The following is a 25,852-nucleotide window of genomic DNA, read 5'->3' as shown; positions in this document are numbered from 1 at the left end:
TGTCATGTATTTGTTGGCAAATACTGTAAACATTCATACTTTTTGCTTCCTCTCTCACACATACTCCAGAGTAGTGTTGTGGAGGGGTTATTTTGCTGACTGAAAAAATATTACTATTTATACTATAAAATCCCCATTTTCCCTTTTATTACATTACTTATGTTGCTTGTAATTCCACAATCATCTCGTAGAAACTGCAGACCTACTACATGGTTGGAAACCGCTGTTCTAACTTGCTTTCGTTTGGAAAATGTTAATCCTCGAGTTCTATTTATTTGTTAACTATTTTCAAGATCATATTTGTGGCAGATTTTCGCAGGTAAATGATGTCTAGGTGTGATTATGTTACCAAAGATAGCAGTATTTCCTGATCTGTTGAAGTGGTCGCCGACCCTTCGCCGTGCGTTATGACGCTGCCGTAACGTGGGGTTTCCCAGACCTGAATGCAGGGTTACCGCGCCCATCTCTGCTGTTTGATGGCCGGAGGAAGAAGCGACTGAGATCCTGGCGTGAAGGCAAAAACGGAGGGACGACGACGGTGGGAAAGAGAAGAAGGGATAATTGCCTTAAGTTGGAATTTGCGTTGAACCTTGGACGCTTAACCAGGACTCTGACACGTCTGTCTGGGTGAACACCGCCTTGTCTCTGCGCCTCTGTGCCGGTGTATCTCCCCCCTCAGCGGGTCAAAAACTGGGTTCGGGGAGTGCCGCTCCTCGGTGGCTAAACTGCATAAATCTGAGCGCCTGGGCAGAGAGAGGAGAGACTACGTTTAGCTGTTTCCAGTCAATGTGATATAAACAACGGATACCTTCAACTGAAAGCGGGTAAGGACATTTATTGATATTTGAAATTGCGCTTCAGGAAATGCGTTAGGAGTCTGTGCAGTTGGCTAGCCTCTCGAGCAGGGAAGATGGTAACGGTAAGGGTTAAACTGGGTTGAGTGGCTAATACGTTAGTTAGCTCCCGTTAGCCTGTCGCTAGCAAGTTGTTGCTGCCAAAAACTGTGGGTGGGGGGTCACTGCTAGATAAACTTAACCCACCGCCTAATTTTCTCTGCCCGGTAAGATGTGGCTAACGGGCAGTGCTAACGTTAATTATCAGGTTAGTTTGTGACAGCTCGGTATGGAGGTTAGGTAGCACCCCTCCAACGTCCGGGTACCTGCCCCCGGTATGATTAACCATCTCAGTTAAACCAACAGCTGGGTTAATAAAGGCAGTTTTTTTTTGTTCTGTTTAACTCATCCCAGTCATTAAATAACACATTGAGCGGTCTGTCGGCCCTCGTCTTTTTTTTTTTTATTTGTTCAACAGATAGCAGCTGATCGCCTACAAGGCTAATTGGACGCTCTCGATTCTCGCAGATTATTACATAGTCGAATAAGCTGCAAATTCTTGCGGCTGTATAGCTGGAATAAGCACGAGAGTTAGTATTCACTTTCACTCGCACAGAAAATCTGAAGCATCACGGATTGTCAACGAAGGAAGTCTAAAAATGGCTACTTCGCCAACAGTATCACTACCACCCCCACTATTCTGTAGCCCGTCCATGCAAGTCACCAGCAGCGGCCACAGCCTACATTTGCAGCCCCGTTTGGTTGCTCTGGGTGTGTGTATCAGGAATATGGCAGCCAAAACAACATGTTTGCATCGTTAGGGGAAATTATTGGTGTTGCTGCTAAATGCCGTTTACATATATAGATATATATTTATATTTATTTATTTATAAAACTTGTGCATTGGTATTTTTTCTCGTTAAAATGCTTTACGTACTATCTGTGAGCACTTACAAGGCAGGCCATGTTGAAACGGACGAGTTGATATCACGTTATTTACTTCCCTGAAACGAAACCAAACCCGTCATGGGTTATAGCTGCTGTATGTCACAGCTATATGTTCAAAATCCCATGTTTAGTCTGCATACTCGGCCATCCAGTCACACACTGATGGTTGAAAATGGCTAAAAAAGGATCGTTCTACTTTTCTTGTAATGCACAGAGCGTTGAAAGGCTGCTAATTGACACAGCTACAACATCGCAAAGGAAAAATCAAAAGCACCGCTGTGCTGATCTGTGAGAGGTAATAGCCATTTTAGTTCCATGGGTGTTAAACCAGCCTCAGTTTGCAAACACCCAGTTCGACCTTAATTTGAACTTCTTATTTTAATGATGTGTAAACGAGATTGTCTAATTGGATTTTGACAATCTGTTTATCTTGATCACGGGTCTTTTGCAGGGCATGTCGTTAGCAGCTACAGTAACCATGCCCCATCGGGCCGCGCAGCTCCGTAGTATTTTAAAGCTCTTTGCCCAGTAAACGGACACGCACCAGCCGCGGTTGAGCGTGACGTCTTAGTGGGCTTAGAGTACGCCACGAGAGGGGTTTTTAAGTCGGAAAAAAAGAGCTCGAAGATAGATGTGTGTTCAGCGTTGGGCATTTCGAAAGATGGTTTAGCACTGAGTTGTTACAGGAAGCCACGCTGAGCTCCTCCTTTAGCCCCGAGGCAAGATACATGTAGCCTCCCGCTTTCACGAAGTTATTGGCCAGCAGTGATTAAATCTATCTAAAGAGTCTATCACTGTATGTATTAGGTATGTAGCTGTTTCTGGAAATGGTTAGCACTTATTAAAAGAGCTGGTCGCCTTTACTGGTTTACAAAGATGAATTCATTTTGCCAGTGCGCCCCCTCCCTCTCACCCTCCCTCCCTCTCTCTCTCCCTCCGCCTCCTCGAATGAATGGGTTCCTGTAGTCAGGGCCCAAGCAGCTGCATTGAACAAGATGGCGTTCAAAGCCTTTTTCATCACCGCTTTTTCTCAGACAGAGAGAGGCAGCTGCCGAGCATCGGATGGGTTCAGGCTTGGCATGAGAGATCTCTTTGATTATCTCTACTCTTAAAAACGTCTAGAATACATTTGTGGTTGAAATCTTTTAAGGCTGGTTGAATTCTGGGGCAGATTTATCCAATATCTACACCTTCGATACAGGACAACATGGTGGGAAGGGGTGTTGCACATCTAGACTGTGAACCTGAATTTAAGGGAACATGGCAACTACAATAAATATTTTTATGATAAATGCAAAATAGATCTTAAAATGCTGATAAAGAATTTAATTGTTGATCTAATTTCTTTTTCTAACACTACCTCAGGGAAACATACTTTTTATACCTTGGTGTGAACTCACAATTAAATCAACAATCAACTGGATGACTCAATTAATATCAAAGTGATATCAGGTTTTAAGGGTTTCTCACAGTGCCAAATACAAACTCTAAATAAATGTCACATTTATTAATTTAAAACTTAACTGCTAAAGCATCGGTTTTATTTAAATTGAGCATATTTGCAACAACACTGAGCATCACTGTTGTATTTAGTTGTCAGGAATTCGCTCTTCTGGTCGTTTACCCGTCGTCTTTGTGATCACAACTCTGCGCCGCCACCACATTTGAGACAGATGTTCGACATCATTTCTCTGTTTCACTAGATTTTAAGATTTTTCTGACTCATATGATTCATTTGTGTATGAAGTGGTGCAACGCATCAGGCTTTTGGCATCAATGCAGATTTAAAATTAAGCATATACCCAGAGCTGTTCAGAAAATGTTGACATGAGAACAGTTTACATCAGACATCCCAAAAAAATCCAGTGTTCACTTGTCATGAAACCTTGCTCCATTTATTACTAATCATCTTATGTGACCTGTGGCCCTGGTGAACAGCGTGTATTTATTAATTTTTTAACAAAACGTTTGTCAGCATCCAAATAAATTTGTCAGTGATGGCATAATCTGTGTGCCATTTAAAGAAAAACATCACTCTGATGCCGTGGAGTAATACACTGCACAGGCAAGATAGTTTAAAAGCCGTTATTGCAGTAGTTCGTGTCTGTGACTGGGTTTGTACACAGCAGAGCTGTTAGCATGATGAGTGTCGCCACAAGATAATGACCATGTGTTTAAAGTCTGAATAAATATCCTTTTGTACAGGGAGTGAGTTTGGGTGTTATAATCAGGATCGTCATCCCGTTGATGTGTATCTATTTATTTTTAATCTGTAAATGCAGGATGTGAATTAGATTAAACTCTTAATCTGTGGATTTGACTCTTTGGGATTATGTGGTTTTAGTCAGTGATAGTGCTGGTTTTTATGATTTTTTTTATTTTTATTTTTTTTCCTTCTGACGTTTTAACTTGATGTGTTGAGATTTGGCAACAAAGCACCTGAAGAAAAGCTTCTGCAGAAAGATTTATGCATGTAAAAACCATTCACACATAGATTTTGATGTTTAAGTGCACACATTAAATTTTAAATACACTATACTCTCCAGCACATTGTATATTATTCTCAAAATAAGGTAACTTCTTATTAGTGGCTTTCCCATTGTAGTATACCCATAAAGAACCAGCTCATATTTCCCACTTTGTACTTTGGAGGAGCACAGTTATATCAACAACAGCACTTCCCAACAACAATCGACTCAAAGGGCCGATCTGACTTTTCAGTACGTTAGATCAGCCACGATATTTGTTTTAGAGAAATCAGAAGTGTCTCAGAGGCTGAAATGAGAGCAAGCTGGAAGATGCTGAGATTTCTGAGTTGGGCCTTTAGTCTTGAGTTAAAATGACACTTTGTATCCAAGAAACCACACGCACAGCTAATATTTCTACGAAATCATCTTTCAAATTGTAATTCCACCCTAAAATACCATACAATTATTTTTAGGTCAAACTATGTCTATTTACATCTTATGAAGAAGATTGTAGTGCTCTTTCTCTAAACATATTGCTACTACTTTTAGGAGATAAGTACACAATGGTTGGTCTTCAGGACTTTCTTTGTTTACTTGTTTGTTAGTTATTTAGTTTCAGATGATAAACTTAGTCCTTGTTGTCACACTGGGCATTTGTAGGCCAAAAATAGTTTGTCTATTTATTTTAGAAGGCGTGGTGAACCAAAATATATACGAATGCATATTTATATTAGTAATTCTGTGATTTTTATTTTTTATTTATTTTGTATGATTATGACTGTAACAGTATTGTGTAATAGTAGTTTTTGCCCGTAGTCAGCCAGTGTCAGCCTGTAATATACTTTCACATTTCTCTTTTTGTGCTTTATTTTGGTACAGAAAAAATAGTAATCAACAAAATATCACTTTTCCCTGCTAACATGCATTCTGGGTGATCTAATCACAAGTGGACAGCTCTAAATACAGGTGTGAACACCCGTAAGACGTATTGAGAACGCATTCAGATGTGCAAGGGGGACATTTGTGGTCACATTCTTTCAATAGTTTGAATGCAAATCTGTCCTGGGCCATATTGAAAGACGTCCTCCTCTGACATGACTCCAAACAAGAAGCAGAGTTTCTATCTGGGTGTTTTTTCCTCTTTCTACCAGAGTGGAAAGAGACAACATCAGAAAATGCCCAAGGTTTTAGAATACACCGTCTTAAAAACTGGCATAATTTCACGGATTTTTTTTTTTGATGACATCAAAGTTGTCAGGAAACGATTGAAACAATTAAATATCAAAAGGTAGAAGTATTGAATCCATGATGATCCCCGAAATTGCCACCAAACTGAAAGCACTTGTTTCATTTATACTAAATAATAGTGATGCTCCGATCAGCATTTTTTGGACCGATCACCGATCACCAAAGTCATGATCTGCCGATTGCCGATCACTGCAGATCACGGAAGGAATCGGACATTTCCATGCCTTTCATCTAGCAGAGAATGCACCATTTATAGAAATTAAACCGCCAGAGGTAGCTGGGGACATGTAGAACAAGAATCTGGTTGAGTTTGCAGAAAACAATTGTTTTTTTTATTTTCTATTAATATTTTAATCTGCCCATATACATCATCCACTGGGTATGATTTCAGCATCAGATTATTAAACAATGATGCAGTGAAATAACTTGAAAATCTCCAAAGAGGTAGCTGGGGACATGTAGAACAAGAATCTGGTGGAGTCGGCAGAGAACATTTGGATTTGGTTCTAAAGGAAGTTTTCAAATCTGACTATGCAGAAATGAGTTTGATTCTGAATATGCTTCAATAATTTTGTTCTATCATTTTGTTTTAATCATTAAAAAGAATGTAGTAAAAAAAACAACCAAGTAATGACAGGTGTATGTATTCCAACAAATGAAAAATCAACTTCGATATAGATTTCTGAGTTTACGGGGTGCACTTGAATGCACCATAAATCCGCTCACACGCTTTACCGTATGAAGCGATGTAAACGGGCACTCGATTTTCAAGTGTAGCTAGCGCGAAGCGCAGATGGCGTGACCGCAGTAAGTTTCACATCTTTCTGACACACTTTGAAGAAATTCCAGACAGGAGAGGTCATGTTGTCGAGATGCACTGTAGAGGTTTTGCCTGTTCGGTTCTGTACACACGTCCCGTACCACATTAGAAAGTGGTCGCTAGTAATTTACGTCAAAAAAAAAAAAAAAAAAAGCTAGTAATTATGTCACATGATCGGCTTTTTGATCGGCATATTTTTCCGATCGCCGATCAGGCTATTTTTGGGCATTATCGGCCGATCATGATCGGCAGCCGATCGATCGGAGCATCACTACTAAATAATGGATTTTCAAATACACCAATAAGTAGAGATTTTAAGTTAAGTTTTGAAGTAGACTAATCAGTGCCGCTTGCTGTCACATGAGCGTTTAGCTACAATAAAACCAGTAATTTTTCGCTGTCTTTCCATCTGGTTTTGTGATGGTTTAAGAAGTGAGTCCTCTTCAGTCCCCATAATGTGCATTCGACTTTGTTGTCAAGGTTTAGTGAAATGCAACCATGCTTCGCTACGTTTTGTATCGTCGACATCGGCTCCGGTCTTTTGCTTCCACTATCGGTGCAAACTCAGACAGAAACGGTGCTGTAAACATTAGTTCCCCAATGTATCATTAGTCAACTCTATTAAAATGTAGTCGACTATGTGCACCGTTCCTACTAATCGATGAGTCGAGCACATCCCTACCAATAAGTCATCTTAAGTCGCTCAAACATTTGAATTAATCAGTTGAATTGATTGTACTTTCATAAAGCCAAAGCCTTGAATGCTCTTTATTTTATGAGACCGTGTCAGTGCTACATTTGAGCATGAAAAGTAACACTTTTCTGTACAATTCTTCATTTTATTTGGAGGCAAAATGTTAGGCTACTAGTATTTGGTATTTGTTGTATTGATTGACATTATTTGAACCTGATTAGGAAAAGCTGAGGCCAACAGTGATCATAACTGTTGCCTCCGAGTAGAGCTTCTTTTATTCCTGAAATTACAGAAACAACAGCTGATGTTCTGTTTGTTGCTCAGCTGACTGTGACATAAAATGGTTAACTGTGATTTGATCACAACTGGTCCCTCAAGATGCATTGTAACGCCAGGTGTGAACACACTTGCTTCAAGCTGGCCACTTGTGGTCCAATCACCCAGGATGCATCATGGTATCAAGTCTGAACGTCCTCTGACAAAGCTTCATGGATTATCTGAGACAATATTATTACACATGAAGATATATTTGACTGAAAACTGACTGTTAAACCCAAGTCGGTTTTAAAAGTATGGTTTCTAACAATATAACATAGTATTTAATGTTTATTATTTTTCTTTGAAATATCACATTCATATTAATATGTTCATTCTGCTGTGCGCACTTCATGTGTTTTTACGACCCGAGCGATGTTTTTCACATGCACATGATTTTGTGATTAAGTACTGTACTGACATTGAAAATTAGATCAATATAAATATACTGATTCCACAATGTCGTGGTCCAATTTAATGTTATTTGTGCTTGAATGTTGGAGCACTGCAGAAGCTGTGTAATAGCCGTGTACTCTACACCTGTGATGTAGCTTCCCTGCAACCCGAGGTGGACCTCTGCAGAAGTTTAAGTACATCCCAACCACAACAACTGCGATTGGTCTTCTTGCTTTGCTCAAATATGTCACTGTGTGACAAAAATTTAATATTTAATAGGCTGTAATTGTATCAGGGGTGCTCATAATGCTAATTCAATAAGCAGTATTCTGCCAGCGATTTGCAGTTTTCTCATTTTCAAAACCCTGCCAGTCTGTATAAATACTATCTTTTAAACCGCACACACACATTCTCTTTTCTTTTCCATGTCGCAACTATTTAATAGCAGTGACTGTTATTAAATGTTTAATACCTTCTCACATACTTGTAAAACAGGAGATTGATCAGATGCCTTGAGGTGCCGTTGTCGGAAAATGTGCCACCACCTCATACTTTTAAGGTCTGACTGCTGAATGACATGGCCTCATCGTATTTGTGCTCACAATAGTGTAGATAGCTTGGGTAGTCTTTGTTTTTTGTTTAAAGACTTCAAACTAAGCTGTAGATCAGGAGAAAAGCAGGCTTATACAAAAAGGAAATTTAGTTGCGGTCTTTTATTTGTTAGCATCTGTTCTAGTGTCTACACTTTGTTAGCTTGTAACTGTCACTTTCTACCATTGTGGTTTGTTCTCATAACTGGACTCATAATTCCTCTGCTGTAAAGGTTTCAGGGCATTTTCCTGGCATTGGACAGTGATTGGCTGGGGTTGATGGGGACAGACGGGTACATTTACCTGCCAGATGTACATATTAAAAAAAGTAGCTGGACTAAAGTGAATAGTCACCAACCTTCCTGGCAGCTAGCAGTTATAGAAAGCAAATACAATTGTCTGTCAGCCAAGTCTTATGTGAACCTCTTGTATTTTACCAAACCTCTTGGATAGTATGTTGGATAATGCACAAACCTTTTCTCATACATCGCTATGTGCTTAAGCATGTAGTGGTGTATTCAGTGGTGACTTAAACAACTAGGTTATTCTTTTATCCTGCTTTAAATGGACCTTAGTGTTGGCCTCTATTTCTGCTTCAGTTACTTTACTGTTACTCCTTTTTATTGCAGTTTAACAACACTAACCTTTTGACTGAACTCAACTGGAACAGTTTCTTCGGTGTATTGCAGATCCATAGACAAATGTGGGGCTAACTTTAGTGTCATGTGGCTGTCTGTTGTTAGAAATGAGTTTTTAACAAGACCTTGTTCTGAAATGGATGAGTTTAGTTTGTTTTTTATCTAGTGGCATTAATCATCTGTCTAGCTGTGTTAGTTATGTGCTCACCAAACATCTGTATGACACTTGATACACACACACACTGAGTTGCAGGTGCTTGTGTTATTTTTAAATCCAAGTGCCACTGGAAATCTCAAAGCTTCGGTATACCCAATCAAACCAAAGGGGACTCTCAAAGATTATCAAATTCGGCACTGGCTTCAAATGCCAGTTTGTTTCCAACAACAGGAGGTATTTCCCTCAACGTCAGAGCAGGGTGCAGTCAAAGAGATGATAATCCCAGCTGTAAAAACCAAACGTTGACTGCAGTTCTGATGAACCAGATCTGAAGATGGGTTCTAGGACTTCTGCAAGTGTCTTCCAGCAACTATGAGCTGCTGTTGTTTGTGTTTGGTGTAGGTACAATATTAATTTGCATATTAAGATCGTATTGGGTAACTGTAGTGAGGGTGACAGGGCAAAGAGTAGACATTTGTTTTACTGTTTATTACCTTTTTAAAAACAGACATTCCTCAGCTTTTTAACTAAAAAGAGTTTGATGGAGGAAAAACTATTGTGTCTAATGAAAGTGATGTAATTAGGACTTGGCATTAAAGCTGACGTCGGCAGGTTTTCAAAATTCCGAGTCAAAAGTCGGAAAATTCGAACTGATACAACTTTCAGGTCCCTCCCCCAACCTCTAACAAGCTCCAAACCGCCCCCCAAACCCCTCCCCCTCTGTGGACGAGGTTGTGCACGTGAGTTCACACCAGTGTGCGCGCACACAAGCTTCTTTTTTCCTCTTCTTTGAAATTTTGGATGTGTAGGCAGTAGTTGGCAAAGGTGGAATGGGAAGATTTGGGTTTTTCGGCTGCTGCACCATTTTCGCTAAGAAGCCGATATCAATCTGGTCTCTGACCGGGAGAACTTTCATGCGCGTGAATCGGGGGAGGGGGGCGGGCTCGATAGCGGCGTGTGCACAAGCTGTGATTGACAGGTAGCGATTCCTCCCCCCCTAACGTGATTGGTTAAAAACAGCCGGGAGCGCTCGATTTTTGCAAGCATGATTACAGGCTTTAGAGGGAGCTACAGAATTCGGGATTTTTCCTAAAAAGCCTATTTAATATTCTACTTCCAGAATCCCATGACAGTTCAAGCTAATGACTAAAAAAAAGTTGCCGACGGCACCTTTAATGGCATCCTGGTGCAGCTAAACTTTCTGTGTTCATGGGGAAAGTCTCAAGTTTTCTGATCAGAAAGTGGAAACAAGTATGAGCCTTCATCTATTTATGATATTGACACTAATCACAAACTACGTTGACGACATGCCAACCAGTCGGAGTCTATTCTCATTCTGCGGTATTTGTAGCATCAAAACGGCATGAGCAACCGCTTGAATTTTGGGTTGAAATATTCTTTAAACTGCAAAAGTTTGATCTAATTTCTGGTAAATTTTTTATTTTTTTTTTAAGAAAAAACCCAGTGAAATTTAATAGAAAACAAACAAACAAAAAGAAACACATCATACCTACGAAGTGAATTCCAACGGTCGGTCAGAAAAGTTTGCCTGGGTTTGGTGCAGTCAGAGGAACGACGGCGTTGTCTTTTACTTGTCAGATGTGATCATTTATTCTTTTAAAAGTCACTTGCAATATAAAAACATTTTAAAATTGCGACACAGATGAAGAATATCCTCCTCGGGACACAGTTCAAGGTCCTTGTCATTAACTACTTTTTTGGCTTAATGTGGGCAAAGTCAGTGAGTTTAAAAGTGGTCTCAAAAGCTCACCGTATTCAATGATGTAGTGAATTGATGTGATATCCTCTTCATGCTCATGGCGTCTGCCTGAATCTTGCCCCTGCTTGGGTTAGATAGTGGTGAACCCCAGCTATACAAACAGCAATTGAAACTAACTAACATTTGTTTGGTAATTATTTGACGGTGTTTTATTTTTATACACCAATGAAGACGGGTGTCATAACTAGTGTCAACTAGAGATGATTGTATGATGGTTATTACAGTTACCATTGGCACTCATGTATCATATTCATACCTGATGTAATGAGGGCTTATATCCTCCCCTCCCCCCTTGAACCTATTTTTGATGTCCTCCTGGTTCTCCACACCTTTCCCAGCTTCAGCATTACTAGGAAAATTCTACCTAAACCTTTTCTTCTAACTAGATTTGTGTGTAGTATGATTGTTGGGGCCGTTATGCATAGCTTGCCAAAAGGTCTGAGCCACTAGTTTGAATAGTAAAATTAGTTGTCACAAGGGCTGCTTACAGACCCATTTACAACCTTGTCACCACTCGGATACTGTAACGCTGCTGTAAGCTCACCACAAGCCTTGGCAGCACTTTGCATGTGCACCTCACTGCCTGCTCTAGTTTGAATAGCGACTGTCTCGCTGTCTGTTTACATTCTAGCCCGTACGTTTCACTGCCACCGGGAAAATGCAACCAAACCCGATTCCCGAGATGACAGGAAAAGACAGTTAGTATAAGTGAGTTTTCTTCCTCTTTAAAGCAAGACAAGCCACAGTCACTTGAGCAAAAGAGTGGGGTAGCTGTCATGTGACTCTTAACACACTCATGTTCCTCTCTTGGAGGCTTGGGGAGAAATGGGGGAGGGGTATGATTATTAATGCAATCAAAGAAGTGTATTTTGTGTTTTAAATAAAGTCATGCATTTAGCTTTGGGCTAGCCTGACTCTCCTTTGCTTTTTTTTCTGTTCTTTTTTTAATCCAACTCATTCATTTCCTTGTATGAAAAGATATTTGTGCAGCTGTCCCAAGCACAAAACATACCTTTGTTGATGTATGTGACCTTTTTTATCCTTTTAAACATTGATTTCTTAATAGTTTTTCAAGCGGTGGCATTTGCAGAAAATCTCCAAACCTTATAGATAGGCTGTAGAATCTGTGAGCTTTGTGTTTAGGATTTTCTTGCGACAGTCATGACTGTATTACTGCTGGAAGTCTCTTATTTTACAGAAGCCAGGGTCAGCAACTTTTTATAGAGACCGTAAGAGCTGCAGCATCATGGAATGTTTCAGTAATCAATCAATTAAGCTCCACTGTCAGGCCCATTGATGTTATGTCCCTCATCATCAGACATTACCCAGAGGAAGTGGCCGCATTGAGCACACAAAATTGTTTTTATTTAAAGGGACAGGTCAAACAGAATAATTAAGTAAGACTACCAAAATTTTGACTTAAGTCAAATACAGATTCCTGTGGCAGTCTTGTAGAATCCAATTAGCAAGCTTTCTATTAGCTATTCACATTGTTTTATTAGAACTTCATTCACAACAGGTAAAAGTTTGAGTTAATTATATGTCAGTGAACAAGTTAAACTGGACTTTAAAACATTGAACATAAACCAATATGACGTTAAATATATTTAAAGTTCTTTTTTCTGAGCGCTTACTTCACACAAATGTGAAACACAAAGAAATATTTTACAGGGAAGATACCGTTAAAGTCCTCTGTACCAAGGTTGGACCGACGGGCTGTACAGTCATCTATGGCCAGTGGCTCACAGGTGGTGAGCCATCTTCATGATACCACTATTCTCCTGACAGTGGACACATACACAGTACTGCAGTAGAAATGAAGGAGAGGCTGTACACTAGCAGCTTAACAGCATTTGAGCAGTCTGAAAATAACACAGAGTCAATGGTCTTCACAGCTGCAACCTAACGAAAATTCAAGCGCTCATTGCATCAACATAAATAGAGGCACAAGAGGGCTACATGACAGCCTTGGCAGAGAGAGATGGGTTTGCTCCAGTCCTCCTGCCAAATGCTAAAAGGAAAGTTAATGGAGCCTTGTGGTAAATATGCACTGATGAGTTTTTACATTCTGACCACTCACCTGGTATTGAGTAGTTCCCCCTTCTTTCCACCAATAGAGCTCTGACCAGTCGAGGTGTGGATGAAGAACATTTTAGGTTGTGTTGGAGTGTCTGGCACCAGGGTGTTACCAATAGATAATTTAGACCCTATGGGCTGTAGGATGGGGGGCTTTTTCCCCACACATGACAGAAGTTTGCAGACTGGGCGAGCACCTTGGGCTCTCTGTTCTTTGAGCCTTATTTTTTTGTCCAGCAGTTTTTGCAGGCTCACTGCTTTCCTGCTGAGCGAGACTGAGCTGTAGGGGAGTTGTGTTGCCTTCGGGGGGCCATGGTGTGCAGAAATGGTTAGGTAGGTGTCAAGTGTTTATTAAAAAAAAAAAAAAAAAAGTGACACCCATGTTAATGTTTTCCCAGCAGAAACTGGCAGGATGAGCAGTGTTAGTCACGTTATCTGTCAGGGGTTTTAATGTTGTGACCATCGGTGTAGAGTGTAACTGAACCGCCAATTAGCCTAAATGTGAGACTATAGGTTCAGTCCTCATGTACCACATTTGGCACTTCCCTGTCACATACTTTTTCAACTTTATGCATTTGGCAAAGATGGATAAATGTGTTTTCTTTTTTAAAATAGTTATTACTTAACATAACAGTAACTATAATTACAGCACATCATGAAATAAAATGCAGAACAAATCAATTCTTTATTGCCATCCACTAGCCATGCATGATGCTTTGTGTCAAGTTTTTCTGCTCTTCTAATACCACAACAGTCTTATGAGGAGTATAGTAATGTTGAAAAGTAAAAGAATCAGCTTCTGAACAGGTGCTGGCCTAAGACTCCAACTTAATTATTATTTCTAAATTATTACTTATTGTACAGCAGCGAGAAAACAGATCAGTCCACCATGCATTATGAATGTATTAAAAGCTTGATTGCTTAAATTTTCAGATATTTGCTTGGTACCCTCAGCTTAAAGTAACAAGTATTTAATGGTTAAACTTAATTGGCATGTTTGCAATATTTAAAAAGTAAGTACTTACCAGTTTACTTTCCAACAAGCATGATTCACTTAAGTTTATATCGGGCCAGAAATTCTTCTTCGTGTATCTGATATTTGGTGACCAATGAGACGCTGAAACTCTTCATTTTCTGTTTTCACTCTGCACTACATATCTGCCCCGACAGAAGTAATTCAAATGATTCTCTATGATTTCTAACAGAAATGCACTGCTTGAAATGCAGTGTATATGGCACCTTTGAATAGGAAGCTATCGATATGTAAAACCGTACATTTAAGATTTAGAAAGGTGTTTGTGGGGCGGTCGGTGGCGTAGTGGGTTAAGCAGCCGCCCCATGTACAGAGGCCACAGTCCTCGCTGCAGCGGGCCCCGGTTCGACTCCCGCACCGAGCGGCCCTGTGCTGCATGTCCCTCTCTCTGCCCCCTGCTTCCTGTCTCTCTCAAACTGTCCTAACATTAAAGGCATAAAAAGCCCAAAAAAACACTTAAAAAAAAGAAAGGTGCTTGTGTAAACATGTAATTGGGTTTAGGCTAAAAAATGGTCCCATGAGAAAGTGTAAATGTGGAAAAATGTGTAAATGTCGCACATGCTGACCTGCCATTTGAAGCTGGTTCAGCGAAAGCAGTAAACTATTTAATCATGAAAATTCTAGGGAATTCTAGTGCTTTTAAAAACCAAATAATGGACACACTTCTAACAGGTATAACTGATCGTAATGGCGTGGGTCATGTACATAAGCTACATTGTAGTATTGGCTTTGATCTAACGAAGACGGCAAATCAAAATTTATACAAAGCTAATTGTGCAGTTTGTCTTTTTTTCCTTTAAGCTTTCAGCTACTTTGGCTCTTCTTCTGGTTCCAAGTCCTCCGGTGTAAAAAGATTTTTGCGATGTATGATGCAAAAATAGTTATTTCTGAATGCCAGCCCATCGCCACTTTTGATCTTAGCGGCTTCATTTCGTATAAAGCAAATAGTTTGTAAATGATCATTTCTCAATGGCATTGGGTGTGTCACGCCAATGGTAATGGTAGTTATTTCTGTTTTAATAGTTTCTTTGCTGATTTATCCTTTAATCAGATGAATTTGTACCTAAAATGAATAAAACATCATGACCAGGACTGTGCCAGCTTATGCATACGTATTCGTAGCCCCAGGATTATGCTCTACTTTCAGTGGAGCAAAATGGGTTATGTGACCCAAGGCTATTCATTTTTAGTTCATCCATTCTTCTTTTTGAAGCAATTACTTTGGATTGTAGAGGATATCCCTCCTAAAAGAAAAAAAATTCACAATGTAAAAACAGAATAAACCATTAATGTTGCTTAAAAAAAATAGTCTCTGCCGTTAGTTGTGGGGGGGAGGGGTAAAATTATTACAGAGTAACAATCTCGGTAATAATTTTAATTAATAGTCTGTTTTTAAATCCGTTATTCAGCAACTGTAACTTTTTAATAACCTTTTTTTAATCAAAAGTTCAGATAAGTTATGTGTAGATATGAGAGTTGTGTAATGGTTTGGACTCAAGGTGGGCTCACACAGATGTTTAATGACCAACATAGTGACACTGTTTGGAGTCAATGGTATTTGACTTGCCTTGAAATCAGCCGTCAGTCACCATCTCACCGTGGGTAGGCAGCAAGAGGCCAAGAACCATCCACCGCTACTACACACCACCAGTGACAGACGCCTAATGTCTAATTTTAAGTCCCAATACTTTTGTCAATTTTAAGCATTTATTCAACCGTTGTTGGCAGATTTTGGCATCCTCTGTAGTTGGCCTGTCAATTCCATGGCGTTACAAATGAATGGTTATTGCAACGGCCCTACTGGTTGCTAGGTAACAGCATAAGGAAGTTGGGAGACTGTAGGAACATCTATATGCCATGTGGGAAAGCTGGTTCACAGTGTGCCAAGCAAAGAAAAATATGAGAGTGAGAAACAGTGATTGAAAAGTGGCTTTGCTAACATGTATCGATATGCTCGTTTCCCTTCTCTTTCTACGGAAATACTCGACACAACCTTGACTTCACGTGGAGTCTCCATGCAAAATGTGTATAACTGATGGCGGAGGCTGTGCAGCCATCTGACGCAAATTCCATCAAATCCAATAATTAGTTAAATGTTCTATTAGTCAAACCCAACAAAGGAGTCGGCCTCTACTTTGGATCGTCTGTTAAACAAAGCAAGTAATCTATTTGCCTCACTTGGTGTTTAAAGGTACTGTGCTGTTTCCTATGCAGAGGCCATCGGTGTCAGGGTGACCGAAGTGGACCCAGCTCGCTTTTTACCTTTTACAGAACCGCATGTTTACAAACTGCAAAGTCTCATGTGAAAGCCACCAAACTGAGAGCAGCAGCATTTGGGGAAAAAAGTGCGCTAATCTGGCTGACGACTCAATTTTTTGCTAATTCCTTCTGTGTAGGCGGATTTGTGCAACCCACTCAAAGATAATTCACTTGTTAAATTATCCGAGAAAGAAAATTGTGGTCCAACGCAACCTGCAGGGTGTAGTTAAATGCCGTCCCTTTACATTCCTCTTGTCTCATGAGAGGTGGTGGCAGTTACTGAACATAACTCCAGTTATTTGGTGCGTCTTAGCCCTCATAGCACTGAGGCTGAACCTGCTGTTACTGACAATGGGAAATGGTTTATTTGCCTTGTTTCAATACGTGTGTATTTTAAAACACCATCTAACGCGTTGTTGTTGTTTTTTCTGGTGTAAAAATGGAATTGGATCCTCTGTGAGTTCAGATACACTTGCAAGTTAACTTTTAAAGGATTGCAAACTGCAGAGATTCGTTTGTTTGGTATACTTTGTTAAACAGAAAAAAAATTTGTATTATGATCTTTTGTGCCTTTTTTCTTGTCAGCAACATGGAAAACATCTCATGTGCATTGAATCATACTGATGCTAGCTAGTCACATTCACCTTCTACTCCATTGTGCTGAACTTGCTTTGTATCTGGGGGAAGGGAAAAAAAAAACAAGTCACAGAGAAGTGATGTGTGAGTGTGATGGAGTGCTAGATTGGATGGGGCTTTTAAAAAAATGTCCAGGAGCAATACCCTTCTGTCTTCTTTACTGCATCATCAGCTCTGTTGTTCCTGCCTTCTTTGTGACCTGGTTGTGCTTCAGCAACATTTACCATGCATCACTTCACCACAGCACTTAGATGGACCCTCATCCACCAACCGGACCTAAAGAGGGGGGGTAAAAACACGCATCAGTTTACAGATTCATTTTAAAAAGCGGCATTTTAACGTGTGTAATCATAAAATGTCAAAAGGGGGAACAATATAATAAGTTTCTTTCTTTTTAGGGTTTTTATTTGGGCAGATTGGATCATAAGTGACATGCTTTATTCTGAGAAAAGGTCAATTAAAGCTCAGTAAAATGTTTTTAAAGCTGTTAGCAGGGATTGAGAGGTCAGATTAATTTCATGAAGACCAAGTTGGCTTACTGGTAGCTGTTGAATTGCTTGACAGTCTGGTAGCACTAGTCAGTGGTTTAACTGCCACTACTGGTTAGATTCGAGATGCTGAGCACTGAAACTGATTTGCTGAGCTAAAAGTAAAACAGCATTTGGGTGGAGGAGCACTCATAAATATTTCAGAATTTTCCTCCACTGGGTGAATGGATGGAGGGATAAATGAGGTGCTCCCTCTCCAGACGGTGGTTTTCTAAAAGCCATTGCTGCTGTATCAAGTCCTGAAAGCAGTGTTGCAGTATAGGCCAAGAATAGCAGTTTTTCAGATCCATCAGGCTTTTCACCATTCTGGCCTCAGATGAAAACTGAGATTTGGTTAAAAAAAAAAAACAAAAAAAAACATATACAATAAAATGTTGCTTGAAGTATCCTGTTAGTTTATTTATGCCTATGAGCTTTAAAATGTGCATAGTTACAACACGTGTAGTCAGACAGGCGATGTTTCATTACCATGATCTTTAACAGAGTTGATGCAGAGCTTATTTCTGTCAGCAAGTTGTCAGTTTAAAGCTGAGGCTGTGCAGAGAGAAGGTGAGCTATGGATGAGGTGATGTCGAGTGAACCTTGAGAGATCTTTGCTAATGTTGAGGCAAAATTTGGCTAATTTTTTTTAGTGTTGCCCTACAATAGTTACCACACATATAACCAATGGATTGCTCATTCGCTCACCTCTGCACAACACTTTAAAGCCAGATGTGGGATACTTCTCAGATTTGAAAATTTGCTACTAATTTGTTTAAAAGTTTCTTTCTGATGTTCTAAATGTTTTAGCCATAAACATCGATATAGCCTAGATGAGGTGAGGAAGAGTACTGAATGAATGGAAAAAATTCAGAAAATGGTCCTGTTGCATAACCTGTTCTAACTTAAGACGTCAGTACAATGCATCTTAGGTGATTCCCAATCCAGAGGTCTGTCAAAGCCTGCGTGCAGGGGAAATTGTTATGCCCTTAGAGCAGTATCTCTATTATTTATTTCAGATAGCTATGTTTCTATTTTTGTCTGGGATTTAAAATGTAATACTATGCATGCTCTTTGAAAATGTTTTACCAAAACATCACTAAAAACACATTCTTTTTATTTATTTATTTTTTGCTATGCCATTGTGGAGTATGTAAATTTATAAGGATAAGATTACAAAAAAATCAAATATGGAAAACACGAAAAGGTGTGACAACTTTCTGAATGCACTGTAACACTTTGTTACGCCTTTAAAATCACTTAAAGCCAGGATGTAATTTGTAACCTGTTACTATATAATGCAACTGATTGCATAGCCTGATTCAGATCCTGGATGGACATTGGCAAGTGAAGTGGTTGTAGAAGAAACCACAGAGCAAGTGAGTTTGTAAAGTATGTATGTACTCTGTCGCCACATCCGCTGAATGTTTTGACAAAGGGAAGAGAGATAGAAGAGCACAGCTAAGGAAACACCCATGAAAAGGAAACGCCTGCTTAGAAAAACTATGTGCTCGTATTAAAGTAGAGGCAGAAGGCTGGCATGATGATTGGTTGCAATGCTACAGCCAGCGACTGGCTGACTTGCAGCACAAACCAACCACATATACGCGGTGCTGCAGCTTAGAGTGTCTGTAGGAGCGGCAAACGATCCACAACCCAAGCAGCATTATGAGGCACAGTATCCCACAGAGAGCCAAGTTAACAGGAACAATCATAGAAGCGAGACTGGATGCAGCATTCAAGAAGGCCAAGGGGTGGGGCAGCTGGTATCCAAGCAGGAGGTCGTAAATTATTAAGGTCACCATCTTTACCTCGCCTTTCAAACGCCACCGTGCACACAAGGTCTGTCTCAAAGCTGGGCAATATGTTAACAAATTAGTGTTTGAGACTTAACACATTGGGATCTTTGATTACATAACCATCAGGGATGAGTATTGAGAACTGATACTAAATGGAGACAAGTTCAAGGATGGTCAGTGCACAAATATTGATGAGCAGTTATTGTTAATGCATTCTTATGTAGCTGGCATTTTAAAATTCCCAACTCTCCCCTTATGAATATAAACATCTGTTAGTCTGGTGATTTATGTGCTCAACAGCAGGAGATGTAGACACCTGAACATGTGTGCTGTTAGGGCTGCACGATTATGGAAAAAATCATAATCACGATTATTTGGATCATAATTGAAATCACGATTATTAATCACGATTATGGAACAACGATAAACAACTGAATTTTATTGCACTTCTTTCCAAAATAAAAACAATTTTCAGTGCAGAATGTAATTTAAAATCACGAAATGAAATCTAGCTAAGAATGTACTATGTAAGGAATAAACAAAATAAAACTGAAATGCAATTATTATTGCACAGTCTTTGCACAACACCTGCTTTTGTTGGACATCGCTAGCCCTGAATCCGAAGTAGCTCCACACAGCCAAAATTGAGCCCCTTTGAGGGACGAGCTCGTCCTTCTCACCAGAGAGACCGGCTGTGGGCTCACCTTCTGCCGCAGCTTCAGCTTGGCTCTCGGTCATTTCAATCATCCTCACCACCAGTTTTGTCTTCCCTTATATCACTACTACTCTGCTCTCACCACTTGAACTTGACACCACTGCTGGCTGCACTAGTGAGGAGCTGCGCGCTTAACTTGCTTGTGGATCAGTTAGGCGGCGTAACGAATAGGTCCATGTTCGCCCCCTGGTTGTTGGCGGACTACTGGTTAAATGCTTGCATGCTAGAGTATAATGCAACTGAACCCGCATTAAGAAAATAAATGTTAAAAAAAATCGCGATTTTCATTTTTCATAATCGTCGCGGCCAAAATCGCGATTTTCATTAAAATTCGATTATGTGCTGTGTTATTTTTAGGGTCAGATTGAGACTAACAATTAGCCTGATGGGGTCAAATAATGGCATCAGTTCATATGAACAGGCCAAATGTTATGGAAATGAAGGCGAGTGATCCAACAGAAAGCAGCAAGTTTCTGAGTTTAACTTAGTTGAGTCTGAGTTGGAATTTAATAGTATATACGTGACCACAGGATGGTGGTTAGTGATGCAGCTCATTCTGCCTGTGTCCTAATTAGTAAACAGTTGCAGAGCAAATGCCAGAAGTATAAGTCTGAAACATTGATCTTTGAACTAAGAAGAGGTGCAATACTTATGCTTTAACATATCATATATATTGGTATATTGCCACACTTCCAGATGAAATTATAAGATAATTAGGAAAATGTCTGCCGACCTCACAAATGACTACAACTGAGATCATTTTCCCATAGATTTCTACACGAACCACAGGACTCGCCCACAGTTTAATACACATTGTCATTGTCTTCATTTTTCAAACAAGATACCCCGCCCATCTTTCTGTGTAGTTTAGATCAAAACATCTGTGGTAGGATGGACTAGTGTTGTTTTTTCCATTTAGACATTGTTAAAAACTTGGTAACTTGGATAGTTTTAGCAAATTTTTTTTAGATCCTTTTAGCAGTTCGGTTTTAGTGTGTGTGGTGTTGTTTTTTTAAAGGTCCCTATTGACAATTAGAACCAACTTTTTTACCTGTTGTGCTGTTGTCATAAAGGTGTTCATGTTTATGCTACTACTATTATCAGCCTTACGGCACATATATATATAATTATGACACACAAAGATCTTACGAAGAGTAATGTGAAAATAAGTTAAAATTACATTTCTCTGAGTGATCCCTTTACATGTAATTATAGCCCAAAACACAGAACAATCGTCCTATTTTTAGTGTGTGTCTGGTAGTTTTACGCTTCTCCTCACCCCATTAGAATTAGTTGGAAACGGCTTCCTGTTGGTCTGTTATCAGAACTGATTGCCGGGATGTGACAGATTTCAAAGAACATCTGTAAATTGTAGCATCATAATAACATGAGGCGTGTGAGCCATGTATATGGGCACTAGTTTCGTTTTCTAAGGAGTAAGCATGAACAATGCACTGATTTCAGACACACCCAAGGCTTTTTTTTCCCTCTAAGATTTGATTATTAGCTAATATTAGATGCGTCATTCTCATCCTCCCCCTTCCTGGATCATATTTAGTTTGAAATTTTATAAAAGTTTAATGTGACAGTTGCTGCTAGTTCATGACAGAACAAGCATGCCAAACAAAAAAATTATGATTTAGCCTCTGCTTAGAATGGGGGGGGGAACGAGTATGTCAGTAAAATTGTATGACAATACCTGAGTTGGACTATACTAAAAATAGAACAATAGTTCATGCACATACTGTCCTACTCCACTAGGAAAACAGTCATGGTGCATTCTTGCTACTTTATATACCCTGGTTATTAATCACATTGCTTTTGGGATTGTACTGGATCGTCTTGTTATGCAGCATTTTTTGGCTGCCTCTCAGTACAATGTGTTCAGTCCTTTGTTCTGTGTATGCCCATATACACAGTCTATTAGGTAGAAAACTAAATAAAGAAGAGCTGCATTTCTAGAAGGCCATGTAGCCTAAGTGCAGGCTCACTATGTTCAGTGTTATGCTCAGCTTACAAGCTTTGCTCCCCTTTACCAAGGGGTTAATTAGCAGCTACCCTCCCAATTGTCCTCTGCTTGTTCACTCTCATTAGTTTAATCTGGCTGTGTCCTCCAGCTTGCCTCTCTTGCTTCTATCCTCTTGTGCAGCAGAACATATCTCTGCCTACTCCTTCCCTTATGTCATCAGGGTGACAACCCTTGTCTACCCCAGAAATCTACTGCCAAACCCCATTAGACCATCCTGTGGTTTCTAGCCCTTTGCTGATGCCATCCTATTGCTTTTGATTAGCTTTCATGGAAAAAAATACATTAATATTATTTTTTTAAAGTCTTCTAATTAAAAAGAAAAATATGTTGAGGGTTAAAAAAGGCCTTCAGTCCAGTGTGGTGTGAGGCCATTAATGACCATTAACATTTTGTTGTACTCTTCTTTAATACTAGTAAATTAGCTTTTTACTCGAGCTGTAAGCATTGGACTGTTGAACAGTTGCTCTCTGTCATTTGCAAAAGCCTATATTTGAAAAGAATTGTTGTTTATGTCGATTCAAAATCCGCTTTTTCCCTGTACCCTTTTTAAAGAAACTTGGGCAGAAATAATCTGAGAACCTATAAATCTAAATGGTGTGAAAATGGATGGTGTATACATGATTATTGCCATTTGGGAGGAAGAAATAACAATGAACTGTGTCTCTGTATGGAGTCAAATTACACTTCCTCTCTCCTTGTCACTGTTGCGCTTGAGATGTCGGAGCTGATAGGAGTGGCTGGAAAATGTGAAGTCTGCTTCCCTCCTCCTCTCTCTCCTCCTCCTCCCCCTCAAACTCACTAAAAATAGCTTACAGAAAGAGAAGGCAGCAAAGTCGAGGCTCTATCTGTTGAGCTGCCAGTGGTTTCAACACTCCCACCACTAGCAAAAGAGGGAAAAAAGTCCTCTGAATCACCACTTATGTTAATACCGATCACCACTGAGGAGTATAATATTATTTTTATGCTTTCCTTTTTGAGTTTCAGCCGTTTGAAACAGAAGTTCTTGAAATTTAAACCATTTAGAGGATATGTTACCTTAAAGCAAAATAAATTGTCCATTCACACAAAGCAGTTGGAAATAATCGCACGTTAAATGCTTCATTAAATCGTTTTTGAAGGAGAGGAACGGTGGTGTTCCTGCACGACTGCATCGATCACATGACCCAAGCCACACATGTGGAGAAGGTGCCCCACATTTTGACACGTTACAGTACAGACATGCTGAGATTACCCAGGAAATATATGGTTATGATCTTGTAAATATTTTAGATTATACACCTGATGCGACTTCAGAAGTGTAGCCTAATAATAGTGATAATAACCATTATATACACTTTAAATAGCTACACTGATGGTTTTTTTTACATCTCATCGTCCTCTGTTGCCTACTTTAAGATTAATCTAGAGCTAAATTACATTTAGCCTTTCTTGATTGGTTCACTTTGTTTACTTATCTGAGAATTAACCTCTGACAAAACATGTTGCCTGTTGTAATTATGTCTGATTTTTGTCTCAGGGACAGTATAAAAGCTGTCCCCCTTTCTTTTGCTTAGTTTACTTTAATTAAATGAGTTTCAAACTCCCAAAAGTTTACAGTCGATGTATGGGTTGGATTCTCTGCCTTGCTGTTGATTCAAGTCAGGATTCTGCTTCTTCTTTTTTTTTTGTCTTTGCACAGAACGGATGCTGTTAAAACACTGTTGTAATCACAAGGTGAATGTCAGCTGCGTTTTTGGGGACATTGAATCCACTGCAGAGCAAAGTGTTTGCAAAGAATACTTCAAAACTGACAGTAAAGATAAAGATACCATGGTATCTCTGTCAAATACGCACACCAGTCAGTTTTTTATTTTAAATGATTAAAACAAGGTAAAGAAAATGTTGAATTAAATAAACATTATGACAATGGAGATGATGGATCTTATCTTATCTTTCTTAAGGGAAATACAACATTTGTAGCTGAAAGTGTTGAGTTATTTTTACATTATCCCTAATCTAGACCAGCAGATATATACTTGACCTTACGCACTTCTTTCAGATGGTCATTTTGATGTGTTCTAGTTTCTAAAATATGCTGATTTTTGTTACAGCTTTGTTAGAAAGTCTACCTGTGAGTTGCTTTACCAAGTGCACAGAGGGTTATCACAGAGGAGACAAGAATTATCCACTGATATTACCATGACACGTTTTTATCACCAAGATTAGGGGGCTAAGACGCCTTGCTTGGATGCAGACCCATTTAGCAGCACTGACCAATCAGGTCACAGGTAGCTACTAAGGTCTGATGCGCATATAGGATAAGGCGTTCATTCAGAAGGTCTCGACATTCTTCAGGACAAAGGACCTTAATCGTAACGCAGACAAACAGGGAGGTAAGGTCAGTTTGCAGCGCAGATGCTACGATAACTAGCTTGTATTTGACTAGTAAGAAGCTGTCACTTTACATATTTTCTTTGAAAATCATTTTACATTTTTAAAATGATGATGGTCGAATGATCCTTGGAACAGGTGAAAAGAGAGGATGAAATGCAGACAGATCTTTAGTTTACTCGTCTGGATGCGATTGCTGAAATTGTGGATTATTTTGAGGGAGGACTTGATGCAGAAAGTTTAATTTGCTGACCGTTTCTTTTTAAATTTGACTAAAGACGGTTATGATTGTATTATTTCCAGTGCATTTTATATCCCTAAGAATCTAAACCAGCCAAACTCTCTTTTATTTTTTTATTTTTTTATTTTTTTTTAGTTGAACTTTTCGTCTGTCAGTGGATAGTGAAAGTGTCGGTGGTAAGAGCGTCAACCAGAGGATTGGGGTCAGCGGGATAGCTGCTGCTTTTAGGATCATCAGCAGGTTTTGTCTTAACCGGATTTGGCTGGAGGAGCTGAATCAACTGTGTCCCAGGATTACAGGGATGACATTGGAGGGGAGTTTAGAGTCCGCAGGCCAGAGCGTTGACTGCTTTGTCAAACCCAGCCCCTCATCTGAGCACCTTGGGGCTCCAACAGTGCAGCAAAACCCGAGCTGGTCTCTAGCCTCTCTGCTTTTTTGATATCTGGACAATAATCCTTTCTTAAATTTGACAGTTACAAGGGGGTATGCTTTGTTTTTAATATGTCCAACTGGATACATTTTCTCACTTTCTCCTCTTTTTTTTTTTTTTCTCCATCATTTTCGCTTTGACTTTTGAGGAATATTTATAAGCTGCTTGTCGTAGCCAGATGTTTGAAGAAGAGTTTGCTGTTGTTTGGGTGGAAAGAGTGAACAAATTCAATATCATCCTCAAATTTGTTATCTTAAGCCTTAAGTAGCTGCCTAGTGCTTGTTGCTAGGTTACAGTTTCAAGCTGGCATGGACAAGTCTTGAGCTGTCTCAAAAGTGATTCGCTTTGTCTGAGCCTCACAAATTGAGTTTATGAGTAACTCTGATATGCAGCTGCATTTTGTTAAAGCATGTCCATAAATTAATTAATTACTTGAAAGAAAAAACACTGCTAAGACCATGCATGTAATGTGCAGCCTTAGAGTTTTTCATTAAAAAGTCTGTGCCACGAGTTTAATGAAACTTTTGTGTATTTTTATCGATGTGAAGTAAGCAGCATGTTCAGCTTCTCACTCTTTGTCTCCTTTAGATCAGCAAGAGTCTAGGCGGCGGAGCAAAGCACACCATTAGCAGAGGAAAATGAGTGAACTGGATCAGCTACGCCAGGAGGCTGAGCAGCTCAAGAACCAGATCAGAGTAAGTCCCCTCCTCAGGTTAGCCTGTTTTTTATTTTTCAATTTCATGTTGGATTAGAACTCCAGACTAACTGTATAAACACCGGCCAGTCAGGAAGCCAGTGATGGTATGTCAACATGTATTGCCGTGGGCTCAAATGATGAAATTCGCTCAAC

The 25,852-nt window shown here is 39.6% G+C and overlaps 1 protein-coding gene across 1 annotated transcript in view; it reads left to right on the top strand.

The window, feature by feature from the left end:
• Nucleotides 1–434: 434 nt before the first annotated feature.
• Nucleotides 435–25,852, top strand: part of LOC142390671 (guanine nucleotide-binding protein G(I)/G(S)/G(T) subunit beta-1) — a 38,836-nt gene continuing 13,418 nt past the window's right edge. The window contains exons 1-2 of the mRNA XM_075476293.1: nucleotides 435–824; nucleotides 25,591–25,697. Coding sequence (XP_075332408.1) covers nucleotides 25,641–25,697 — 57 coding nt within the window. The 5' untranslated portion in view covers nucleotides 435–824; nucleotides 25,591–25,640. The remainder of the gene's footprint in view (nucleotides 825–25,590; nucleotides 25,698–25,852) is intronic.

Source organism: Odontesthes bonariensis, chromosome 10, assembly GCF_027942865.1.
Source record: "Odontesthes bonariensis isolate fOdoBon6 chromosome 10, fOdoBon6.hap1, whole genome shotgun sequence".
NCBI lineage: Eukaryota > Metazoa > Chordata > Actinopteri > Atheriniformes > Atherinopsidae > Odontesthes > Odontesthes bonariensis.
Note: the sequence above shows the minus strand (reverse complement) of the source record. Positions and strands in the feature narration are given on the sequence as shown.